The sequence below is a fragment of the Abramis brama genome (genome assembly GCF_963993115.1).
Source record: "Abramis brama genome assembly, chromosome: 9".
In the NCBI taxonomy this organism is placed as follows: Eukaryota; Metazoa; Chordata; class Actinopteri; order Cypriniformes; family Leuciscidae; genus Abramis; species Abramis brama.
The window spans coordinates 26,882,626-26,895,429 of record NC_139971.1 but is presented as its reverse complement, the minus strand read 5'-3'; the positions used below and the strand labels follow the sequence as shown (position 1 = coordinate 26,895,429).

The 12,804-nt window shown below is 36.5% G+C and overlaps 1 protein-coding gene across 6 annotated transcripts in view; it reads left to right on the top strand.

The window, feature by feature from the left end:
• Positions 1-12,804, top strand: part of c2cd5 (C2 calcium dependent domain containing 5) — a 49,980-nt gene that overhangs the window by 13,792 nt on the left and 23,384 nt on the right. For all 6 annotated transcript variants that reach the window (XM_084124290.1, XM_084124291.1, XM_084124289.1 and 3 more), the window contains 2 exons: positions 992-1,080; positions 2,038-2,146. In XM_084124290.1, the coding sequence (XP_083980416.1) occupies positions 992-1,080; positions 2,038-2,146 (198 nt within the window). The remainder of the gene's footprint in view (positions 1-991; positions 1,081-2,037; positions 2,147-12,804) is intronic.

Genomic DNA, 12,804 nt, shown 5'->3' with positions numbered 1-12,804 from the left:
TCTTTAAGTGTTAATCCAACTAATGTAATTACATTTTTAGAATGTAATGTTTGTCTTCAATTACATATTCAATTCTTTATATTAGACCGCTACTCTGCCTAGCAGAGTGTTGAAAGTCACTAATTGGCTATCAAGGCTATGTGCACCAAATTAATTATACCACCGTTCAAAAGTTTGGGGTCAGTACGAATTTATTTATTTAGTTAAAGAAATGATATTTATATTAATGTTTCTTGAGCAGAAAATCAGCATATTAAAATGATTTCTGAAGGATCATGTGACACTGAAGACTGGAGTAATGATGCTGAAAACTCCGCTTTAACGTCACAGGAATAAATCACATTTCAAAATATATTACAATAGAAAACAGTTTGAAATTGTAACATTTCACAATATTACTGTTTTACTGTATTTTTATTTATTAAATAAATGCAATCTTGGTGATCATAAAAGACTTCTTTCTAAAATCTTGTCGATTCCAAAACTTTTGAACGGTAGTGTTTAAATATTTTTGCATGCACATAATTTCTTTATTCAGGTATTCTGGTCAAGCCTTTATATATAAAAATAGGTTATTATATAAAAAAGTTATATATGCTCCACAGCAATTGGAATATTCCTGTATGCATGTTCTTTTCCTACTTTGACAACAGCATAAATGACTAAATGTAGGCCATGAGGCTCTTTTCTATAACAATTTCCTTTTCGCTTGAAAAATGTTTCCTCTTTTAAATAACATATACAGATATAAACGAGTAATTTGTTTACATGACAAGAATTCAGAATAATATTACTAGAATTACTAATAAATGCTATTTTAATTCATATAAGATGATTTTTCTGCATGTAAACAGTCATAGTCACACAGAAGAGGTGAATGTACAGTATGTGAGTGCATGAGATATTGTAACATTGTTTATTTGGTTTTGAAGTGAAGTATTGTTTGCCATCTTTCATTTCCCCTGAATTGCGCTCTCTTCTCCACCAACAGGAATGGGAAGTGGCGGCAGTGCAGGGAAGGAGGCGGGGCCTCTTAAAGCTCTTCTGAGGCAGCAGACCCAATCAGCACTGGAGCAGAGAGTAAGACAAAGACAACATATTCACATGTATTTATATATTCACGATCACAAAAGCTGGTGATTATGAGAATTATGTTTCTCCAATCTTTCGCTCTCTCACTTGGATTCCAGGGGGTTTCATCATCCTCTGAAGCATTTGTTAGGACAGGGGTATGTCTGGAGAGGGCATGCCGAATGTTTCTGGTTGTAGAATCTTTCGTTTATCTTGTTTCCCATACTCCTCCCTGTTTGAGAACTTTGACCTGGAAGACCTGCATCTCTTCTACTGTCCTCTTGACATCATTATCAAACCAATGGCACATTAGTATTGTGACAATTGGTTTGGGCGTTATGTGGTTATGCACCCATTTACATGGAGAATGTTCTAGAACCTCTGACAGGTGCTAGGAAGCTCTCATGTTTACCTGTACGTCACAGTTTTGCTCTGATCTTTGTCTGATTTTGTTCCAGGGGTTAAATGTCTTGTGAGATAATTAAATAATTATTAATGTAGCCTAAAAGAAGAGCCAGAGTTTTTGAAGCCTGTGTCTTTACACTTTCTTTCACGAGAAAAAAAAACAGGTGCTGGTAACAGTTTTGTTCAGGCTTTTTATCAGGACTTGAATATAAGGGCCTCCATATGCGTTTGTATGCATCTAAACTGAGGACCACTGTTTAAACCACTTACATCTACTGAAAGTCCTGATGTATTGCACTCCGCAGAGTTGTTACCCAGTTAAACAGCCTAAAGTGTCTGAATCTCTGTATCTCTGCATGAGTCTTGTGTTGTAATTTCTAAATATCGACAATGTAATGGCACGACTTGCAGGTTTCAATTTCTGTGCTGTAAAAAATCTTCAGCTGTGTGTGAAGATTTCATTACAGAAGTTCACCTGTCTTCATGACATTTTCTAGAATGCCAGTGGGTCACCTGGGTCCGTTCTGTATGACCCCTCCATCACCATTCTGTGTGTTTCAGGAATACCCTTTCTTCACGTTGACCTCCTTCCCACCTGGATTTCTCCTCCACTTGGGGGGCGTAGTCAGTGCACGCTCAGTAAAGCTTCTTGATCGAATTCACAACCCAGGTAAGATGGCTCGTATTACACAGGCACAAACATAAACAAATACCTGCAACACACCAAATATATGATACATTAACATAATTTCAAACAACAAAACTTTACTGTAGTAAGTACTAGGGCTGGGTTGAGAATATTGATTTCTCGATTTTAATCGATGAGCCAATATTGATGCTTGAGTCCCCTAGAATCAATCTTTTTAGTCTATGCTGTTTTCAGTTTATGCGTGAGCAAATTTTCACTCAACATTATTTGTAACACACCTCCCATCCAATAAATCGCAATAGGCTTTTTGTCTCAGTTTTCAAATTCTGTCAATTTAATTACAAAATTCAAACAATAAATACCACTTTGGTGCGCTTTAATGTGACAGATTGCCATAGCCGCCTCAGTTTAAGTAAAGTGACTCAGCAGAGCTTAAGTGAACCAGTCGTCTCTTCCTCTGTACTACTAGTTAGCCTACAGCATGAAATAAACACAGAAGGTTTGTTGAAAAATACAGTGCAACTCACTGTAATATTGCATCACTCAGTGTTTCAACTGTGGAAAGATGTCAATAAAACAACAAATAATATGTCTTGTAATGTAGCATTTAGTTTGTTAGTCAGCTAGAAAAAATAGCTCTTGACAGGAGCATTTTACTTATTATATACACTATATAATATATATATATATAACATACTATGTATGTTTGAATAAATACATTCTTTATTTGTTAAATACGTTATTTATACGTTATTTGGATATATATGTTACAAATCAGTTATTGATTTTAACCTTTAATATTAATGTACCAGGTTTCCTGTATAGTTTACTGCATTAGTTGAGAGAATTTTCCTTGAGAACAATTGACATTATACTGAACCTTATCTATATCCAAATAAATTAATATAAAATGAAATGGAATCAAGATCAGAATTGAATCACAAGCTTGCGAATTGAAATTGAATTGTGAAATTTGTGTTAGTACCCAGCCCTAGTAAGAACACATACAGCAGGTGTATTCGTGAGGCAGTTTGGAAGTGTGCATGTTGTGTGCATGGCTTTCGTTGTATTTACAATTTCAGTTCGTTGTATAGTATATGTTCTGCATCACGTGCATCATTTTCTTGGCCTTACGTTTGTCCTCTCTAGCAGGGCCTGAATTTCGTTTTGGAAAATGGGGGGAATTCCCCCCTTAGGTGACTTATGGGGGGGATTGTTTAATTTGAGGGGGAAGTTGGCTGGGGGGAATTTTTTAATTACAATTATTTCATCTAAATCCTAAATGTATTTGTGTTTTTACAAGGAGGTACATTTTTCACGCATAAATAAATCACAAGCTGTAGCACAAATAAATACAATAGAATAAGGATAAAGAAAGTTTTTTTTTAGGTAAGTCTAACGTTAGTATTCAGGTACAGAAATGTTAAAGAAATTGAATAAAGTAATTAAATGTAAAATACCACTGTATAGTCTTCACTGTAAACTTAAATACTGATTAATCCTTAAATTTAAAGTTACAAAAGTTATTCAGTCAAGAGCAGTATGATTTTCTCTGTCTTTTGTTGTTTGATTAACATTAATGACAGACAGCAGCAGGTTTATTTGCTTGCTTCACTCAAATGCACTGTTACACGTTTTCTTTCTCAACTGTTTACGTTCACTGAAGACATAACCGACTTTGTTTACATGGATGGTCACAAAGACAGGCATCTTGACATTAATTTTTGTGTGTATTTGGTCATTTAAGCGCAAAAAGCTTCGAAAAAGAACTCTGTACTTTATGTGGGCGCACTTTGGATGCAACTCTCAGAGAGTATACAAGTACCGAAAACTTTAAAATCGCTTGAATGTTTAAAGGTCCCGTTCTTCGTGATCCCATGTTTCAAACTTTAGTTAGTGTGTAATATTGTTGTTAGAGTATAAATAATATCTGTAAAATTATAAAGCTCAAAGTTCAATGCCAAGCGAGATATTTTATTTAACAGTCGTTTTTATTTTAAGTCGCCTACATCGAACGGCCCGTTTGGACTACATCCCTCTACTTCCTTCTTTAATGACGTCAGTAGAACCGTTTTTTGACTAACCTCCGCCCACAGGAATGCTCCCTCAACTCTACCGAAATTCGTTTATGTACTTGCGCACTTCTTATAACTTACTGTGTTTACTCAGCTCTTACGGTGATTTTCTGAAGTAAAACTGACGCTTCATCTTTTGTGTGATGTACAATAAACTTTATTAAACTCATCAGTATATGTTTGATCACCATTCAGACAGCAGACTTGTAGGCTATTAATAAATAATGGATACATACAAGCAGATGACAAATACGTTATAATAACCGTAATTAAACTACTAAACTATACCTGTTCCATCTCTATACAGCACTCTGACTCTGTAGGCATTATTGTCCGACTCGAAATGAACACCGTTACTGAGAGTTTCAGATATTATCATCATTCCGTGAGGTGAAATTGTCCTGAGAGACTGAGCGCGAGCTCATGAAGCTCCGCCCCCTGGGTCGTCCAGCAGCAGCTTATTTGCATTTAAAGGGCACACACTAAAACAGCGCGTTTTTCTGAGCCCCAAAATATGACAATTTAAACATGCTGTAAAAAATGATCTGTTGGGTATTTTGAGCTGAAACTTCACATACACACTCTGGGGACATCAGAGACTTATTTTACATCTTGTGAAAAGGGGCATAATACGGGACCTTTAAATTGGCAAAATGTGATGTGGGCAAGTAATAATTCCGACTATCCCGAAATGCGAGCTAAAATGTTGCATCGCACCTTGCAGCTGGCTTGTAGTGCAGACGCAATGTGCTTATGTGAAGCGATTTGCCCCTCATAAGATACAGAGTGACCGAGAGAGCGAGCGAGGGTGAGAAAGAAGAAGCCAAACTGCTGAATCATTAGCTATGTTTCCATCCACACGTTTGTATCCGAATTAAGTGATATCGAATGAAAAATGCCTTATGGAAACAGTAAAATTTGTTTCATGAATATCGACTTAAATGAAATGCGTTCGGTCTCATCGGACTTTATCTTGATCGATATACGGCTTATGCGATAAACGCTGATGGAAACGTTATTTGTATAAATCCATTTTGTCTAGCAAATCTTTGTTCGCAAATGTTTGCTTGAATGTTGTGCGATTCAGTGCGAAAATGAATGGAAACACCTTAAAATGTCTCAAATCAATTCGATATACCAATCTGATCGCAAAACAGCATGTGACGTCATTACGCACAGGTTTTTATTCGCTTTAAAGCCGTTGGATGGAAACACACTTTCACCAGCTTTATTCACATGAGTTTTTTTTTACCGAACTTCAGATAATTCGATTGACAAGTGGATGGAAACTTAGCTATTGATTTGATCTGATATTCAGTGTGGATTAATTTACTCATCTAACCTTACGGGAAGTTCCAGCGTGAAACCTGTGGGAACGAGTAAAACTACCCGCAATCCCATGCCGAAATTCAGGCCCTGTCCAGCATATAATGCTCTATTACTCTTCTTTGCTTATAGAAGATTTTGAGACATCCATCTCCCCTGAACATTATTTTTGCCTGTTGCATTTTTTCACATGCACAAAGAATTACTTTTTGTAAACCTGCACATACCCTTTCTAATCTGTACTAACATTGCATTATAGAGGATGTAAATATTGGCATTGATGCAATTTAAAAATTCAAATTATTGTTTTGTAAAATATTTCAATTTCCATCTCTGAAGGAAGGTTCTGGCAAGGTTCTCTGCGTTCTCATTGGCACTTTAATCACAGCTGTAGAAAACACAAATGCTATCTGAATTTACAATTGTGTACCACCATTTGTACCACCACGTCTTTAGACTTCAGAGAGTTTGTAGTGCTGTTGTACTCCAGTGCATAATTATGAATCAGACCAAAATAATATTATTTAATTCATGGTGCATTGCATAAAAAAAAAAATTCTTGTCAGGGCGAATTTTTACATCCTTGTTGCATGATACTTTCTGTATATAATCTCTTTTTTTTTTATCTACCCAATTTTCTTTTTTTATAGCATAATTCTCATTCACTCTATCATCAGTATGACCGTACCTTTTGTCACCTTTTGTAAAGCTGCCCACTGCAGTGATCTCTGATCGCATTTGTTTAAAACTTGCATGTATTCAAGCTTCAAGCTAACCAAGCTGAGCCATTACCTACTAATTTACATTTCAAATGCTGATGTGTTTCCAAATTAGGCATCATACAGAGAAGCTGTTATTTTGTTAGTGGAGTGTAATTAAAAGGCAGAAAACTTTAATTAAGCTCTAGAGTGCAGAAGGGTATCTGTTGCTTTATTTTCTTAATTATAACGTATAGATGACTGCAAACACACAAACACCCACAATTTTCATTGAACAAAATACAACTGAAATGCATCTACAACTACATCTGTGTATGAAAGTTTTAACTGTGTGTGTGTGTGTGTGTGTGTGTGCATTAATTAAAGCATGGTTTGGTTGAAGGAGCTGCTCATGTAGTTTTTATTGTAGATGTGCTGATTTAGAGCCTCTGACATAGTGCTGCTGCTGCATGCTTCTCTCTCTCTCTCTCTCTCTCTCTCTCTCTCTCTCTCTCTTCCTTCCTTCTCCTCCTTTTCCCTTGATTTTCTATATTATTCTTCTCTGTGATTCTGTCCATCTCTTCTCTCTTGCTCTCGTTCTCGTGGCCACCCTCTCAGATAACTTTTGTCTGACTTTGCAGTTCCTGTGGAGTGGTGTTGTCCAGTGTTGTGTTCTTGTTTGTAGTTGGTGTTTGGTTTTCTTTTTCTTTTCTGCTCTCTCTCTCTCTCTCTCTCTCTCTCTCTCTTTCTCTCTCTCTCTCTCTCTCTCTCTCTCTCTCTCTCTCTCTCTCTCTCTCTCTCTCTCTCTCTCTCTCTCTCTATATCTCTCTATCTCTATCTCTCTCTTTCTTTCTCTCTCCACTCTTTTAACCGATCTACTAATGTGGCGATTTGGCTCAGCCTTGGGTAACACCAGATCATACAAACTGCTAGACTGGAATAGTTTCACTGCAGGTACTACCCTACCCTCAGTCCTGCTTTACACACACACACACACACACGCACACACTTATACGCAGCCCCTGGCAGCTCAGCTGTTATGTAATTATCTAATGATTGAATATATATTATCAGGTTCTATGTAGTATTGCGTTTTGAATATTTTCCATTAGTTAATAATACAGTGATAATGCTTAAATTGATAGTTTACCCAATAATGAAAATTCTGTCATTATTTACTCACCCTGTTTTTCAAACACATATGATTTTCTTTCTTCTGAGAAACACCAAAAGAGTTGTCCAGCCGAATGTCCATGCTCTCCTTAAAATTAAATAGTAACCAGAATTCACTGAAAATCCTTCAGACTTGGCATATAAAGACATATTGCAGTAGGTTTCGCACCGGGTAGTTATAGGAACTTAAAAATTTCACTAGCCTCACCACAAACAAGTAATAAATAAAATAAAATAGGCCTAGTTATTATTTTCTGTGTTTTTGACCCATGTAAGGTTATGGCACCAAAAACTACTAGCCTAACTTAAATTTCAAATATTGTTAAAGACAAGTAAACAGTCGGTTATAAAATAAGAACAAATAATCAAATTACGAGCAATAGCACAAATAAATACAATAGAACAAACATATAAATGAAATAAACTGTGCTCTTCAAGTTTTTTAGTTTGGTCTAACAGTAGTTTTCATGTACAGAAATTGAATAAAGTAATCAAATGTAAAATAACGTTGCATAATATTCACTGTATAAATTAAATATAGATTAATCATTATTAAAGTTACAAAAGCTGTTCAGTCAAGAGCCACAAGCTTTTTTTCTTTGACTTGTTTGATTAAAGGGCCCCTATTATGCTATTTTAAAGTTTCCTAATGTTGTTGTGGAGTCTCCTACAACATGTTTACATGCATCAAAGGTAAAAAAACTGTTTAATTTCCTCATAATATACATTTGCACTCAAACAACTCGTCAAATGAATCAATCTCTCTAAATCCCGCCTTTCCGCGATATACTCTGCTCTGATTGGCCAGACAGCTCAGTCTGTTGTGATTGGCCCTACCGTGTACAGTGCGTCGAAAACAAAACCGCCCATTGCCATAACAACGTCAGCTCTGTGTGTCCTGAGGCTTCCTACACTGTAAACTAAACAGTAATGAACAATGACGTTGATTTTACCATATCAATGCGAGCGCGAGTCCGATGATGAAACATTGGAAGAACTGTTATTCAACCCGAACCTCCATCGCAAGGACGACCCGAGTAGGACTCAGTGTTTCTCAGTGATGCACTACTCAGTTTGAGGTACATTATATGAGATGTTGCAGCTGTAATTCCTCACCATCAGCATTAACAAGTGCATGTCCATCAACAAACTGATTATTTTACTTGTACTAATTTATTTACAGAGTATTTTTCTAATATATTGTGGTGAACACATGGAAACTGTATCAATAACAGTGCATGTATACATATATGTCTGATGCAACATAAAGTTGGTCAAACAAATATTTCCTCAAAGTAGTGAGAATGACAGACAATCTGCATTAACAGACAGTTATAGGTAATCGTGGTCCACAACTGATTAGCAGAAGTATTTCAGTAAGACAGTTATAATGTGAGTTAACCAGTTAGCAGCAGGAGACCTAAGTTACACAATATAAAACTCAAAACTAAGTATTTTGAACACCATCTTTCAAGAGCAAGCGGTTTGTGAATGCTGTATTGAACTTTGAGATTTGAGAAGCAGTCTTCAGTAAAATAAAGGGAACACAGCAAAAGTTTAGGATTATACTGCTGTGATATCGTGGTAAAGATGAATTTTAACCACGGATTCTTCACATGCTCGTCCTTGGGCAGTGAAAAAAACTGGCTTTACCTTCACATTGTAGAGCACAGCGTCTTCTCGACATGATGCTATCCAGTATCCACAGGAATCAGCTGTTGGTTTGAGGTTCAAGTTTTCCCTGGTATCTGCGCGTGCAATAAGTGGGCGGGCAATATTCGAATGTTTCGTCTTGACGTCACAACGAAAGGGCTTATGACTCGTTTGAAAAACAATTCATTTCATTGACTCAGAGTCGACTCTTACTTTTGAAAGACAATAACTTTATATACGGTGCACTTTCAGATTTAAAACTTTGCAGGATGTTTTCATTCACTTAGAGCTATGTTACACACTACGTGAAAGGTCATTTTCAAAAATCCATAATAGGGGCCCTTTAACGTTACAAATGCAGGCAGCAGCAGGAATATTAGGCTGCCATCACTTTAAGACCTAATGCAGAGAACCAATATACTGTTTTTCTATTCTACTGCACCACTCTTCCAATGTTTGTCAATGTAAACACAAGCTAGACGCAGTTTAAATGTCGCGCTTGCATCTTTTGCTGCGTCTCAGCGCGTTACACTGCATTCTAAAAATGTGGCGCTCAAGTTAAAAGAAGTTCAACAAGTTCCGAGCATCTTTCACGCTGGCCCCGGGCCATCGGGCAGTCCTTACAAGTTATGCGCTTATATGCTACATATCATGGAGGCTAAGACTATAACACAATGTGCCTGGACATCTTTCGCTGTTTTTCACATTCGTGGAGTTAGTTTGTGGAGTAAATACATGTTAACTTTGTATTTACAAGGCTTGAAAAAAACGCATGTTGGTGTTTAAGGTAACTTTCGCTCAAGTCACTGGTACTGTAGTTCCTATTGTGCTGGGTTTGACCCTACTCGGAAGTAGGAGCTAATTCAGTCCCCCCAAAATATGTTCCTATAATTAAAATTGTTCCCAGTTCCTGGGTGCGAACACGACAAAAAGCAGGTGCTTCCGCCAAGACAGTAGTTTTTTATTGAATTAGACTGAAGATTGTAGGAAATTCATACATGTTTCGAACAACATGAGAGTAAATAAATGACAACGTTTTAAAATTAGGTGAACTTTTCCTTTAATATGTGTTAAATATTTCTATGCCATGCATATTCAAAATCTTTGCTCATTGATTTTTGTCAAGAGCGATTACAAATACATTTAAAATAAATAAAATGTGTAATAATAATATATCATTTATACTTAAGTTCTAGTCTTTACACATAAAATCTTAAATATACACAGACTCAATTCATATAAACTAATGCTTTTTCTCATTAGTGAGTGTTGCATGAGCTGCCATGCGCTGTGCTTCTGAATGAACGTGTGTCGGGCAGCTATTGCATGCTTTAGCTGGATGCGTGGCTGTTCTCTGCTCTGGCCGATCATTCCTTGATCTGCTCTGACTGCGCTTCACCTGACCCCGTACCCAGCGTCCACTGCTCCCTGATCACATGACCACTTGATCTACCAATCCAGAGAAGTGGACTTAGGCAATGTTCTATTTTCAGTCATGAGACAACGAGATTGTCTCATGACCTCTATGTGCTTGGCAGTGCTGGTTCCTCTGTGGTCATTGTTGCTTCCTGTACTGAAGTAAAAAGGATTCATACATTATGGATTATGATTGTGCCAGCTGATGTTTTCTAATGATATTGATTTGTAGTTATTGTCTGGGTTTGTACTTTTCAGTAGGGGATTTTTAAAATGTATTTAAAGACGTTTGGTTTCTTGACTGAATAATTTTGATATTTTTCATTAATGCATTTTTTGGTGTTTTTGTGCAAAAGTTTAATATTGCTCAGGAACTGGAACAGCTGGCAGCAGAGTCCAAAATGAATAATCTATAATACATTTTTTGGTAAAAATTGGTATTGGTGAGTAAATAGAAATAGTCTGACCTTCCTTATGCAAACCATGTACACAAAACATATAGGCCTGGTTTCACAGACAGGGCTTAGATAAAGCCAGGATTAGGCCTTTAGTTCAATTAGGACATTTAAGTAGCCTTTTTAAACATGCCTTAGAAAAAAAAAACAGTACTGGTGTGCATCTTGAGACAAAACTTGCTTTCAGTTAAAACCACGTAAACATGCATTTTAGTTTGAGACTTGGCTTACACCTTGTCTGTGAAACCGGGGCATAAACCGTTTGTCACAAATATAGAGAGAGTGGAAAACCCCCCCGCTTAATAATGCCATTGTCATAGGTATGAAAAAAGTCATTTAAATTAATTTATAAAGTAATATAATAATATAATTTAATATAATCAAATTCTTGGCCTGAAGGCATATTTATTGGCCAGTAGTTTGTATCTGCCATTGGCAAAGGTGGCAAAAAGTTACTTTGGAGTTCTGGCAGATGCACTTTTTCAATGACTACAGAGCAATTGTCACAAAAACAATTGGACACTTGGATAGTTTAGAAGAAAGTTAATTTTTGTATAATTTTAATGCTTGTATATGTATATTTTTAATGCTCAGTTACTAGTCAGGTTGCAAGTGATTTGAATCATATTATAGCAGTGGTAAGGTGAGCATCAGACCATTATTTATTTTTTGCACTTTCTTTTGCTTCTGATCTCTTATACGCTGTTCACTTTTCTTTTTACTGTTACCGTTCAAACTCCCTCCTGCTGTGGGCTGTTTATCCAGAATATGATGGAGTTTGTCCTCCTTTGGGAAGCATGACTGCACTAGCAGGGGAATGCTCTGCCTACTGTTGTTGATTAGGTCATAAAAGCTGTCAGTCAGGAGAATGGCAAATCATACCACTGTCCTCTTCATCTTCACCATTACTATCGTCTTCCTCATTCCCTCTGCCCTCTCCTAGTATGTGGTTAACAGGCAGGGGAGTTTGCTTCGGTGAAAACCCCTTGCTCTCAGAGAGTGTGAGCACCTGTGCGTCCATGTGTGAGTGTGTGTGTGAGAGAGAGAATAGATCAGGTACTAGCCTTGTTAGCTTTAGTGCATGGTTTGCTCTGAGGACAATTTTGATATATAAGTTTTGCACAACTTAATTAATTAAACATGTCTGAAGCTGTTTTAAGGCCTTTTTCACACCACATGCTCAAGCAGCTTCTTAATTACGTATTGTTTTTTCCCCTTATGCATAACCAAATTTGCGATTTTCTAGGATGCTATGTCCAATATTTCCTTTAATAATGGTGAGGAACAGGTCTAAAGGCCCATTCACACCAAGAACAATAACTATTTAAGTGTCCACACCAACATATGTAAAGTTTTGTTTATTCTAAGCGCATGCTCCAGTTTTGTAGTCTGCTGCTTTAAATTATTGATCTCTATAAAGTCGGGTCTATTTTGATTGGCTGTCAATGTATTTAACACTTCTCAGCTAGAAAAAAATCACTCCAACGGATTCCATCGATATTGATATTGTTAGTTGTGGTGTGGACTTCAATTCTCATAAAATTAGAATGATTATTATTTAAACTATATAGTTATCGTCATTGGTGGGAATGGGCCTTAATGCTTCTGACAATCAGATTTTTTGGGGGGGATAAACACCGTTCTAGAATGGGAATCAACCATTAAATTTAACATATTATTGATATAGAGCAGGGTTTCCCAAACTGGGGTTTGTAAGTTGATAAAAAGCTAATAATTAGATTATAAAAATAAAAAATTACAATAAATGAATAATGAAAACACTTAATAAAAACAAAACACTTCAGATCAAATATTTTGTTTACCTGCATGTCATATGAACAATAACCGACATCAGAGAACCATGAACATGCAAATGTTTTGTT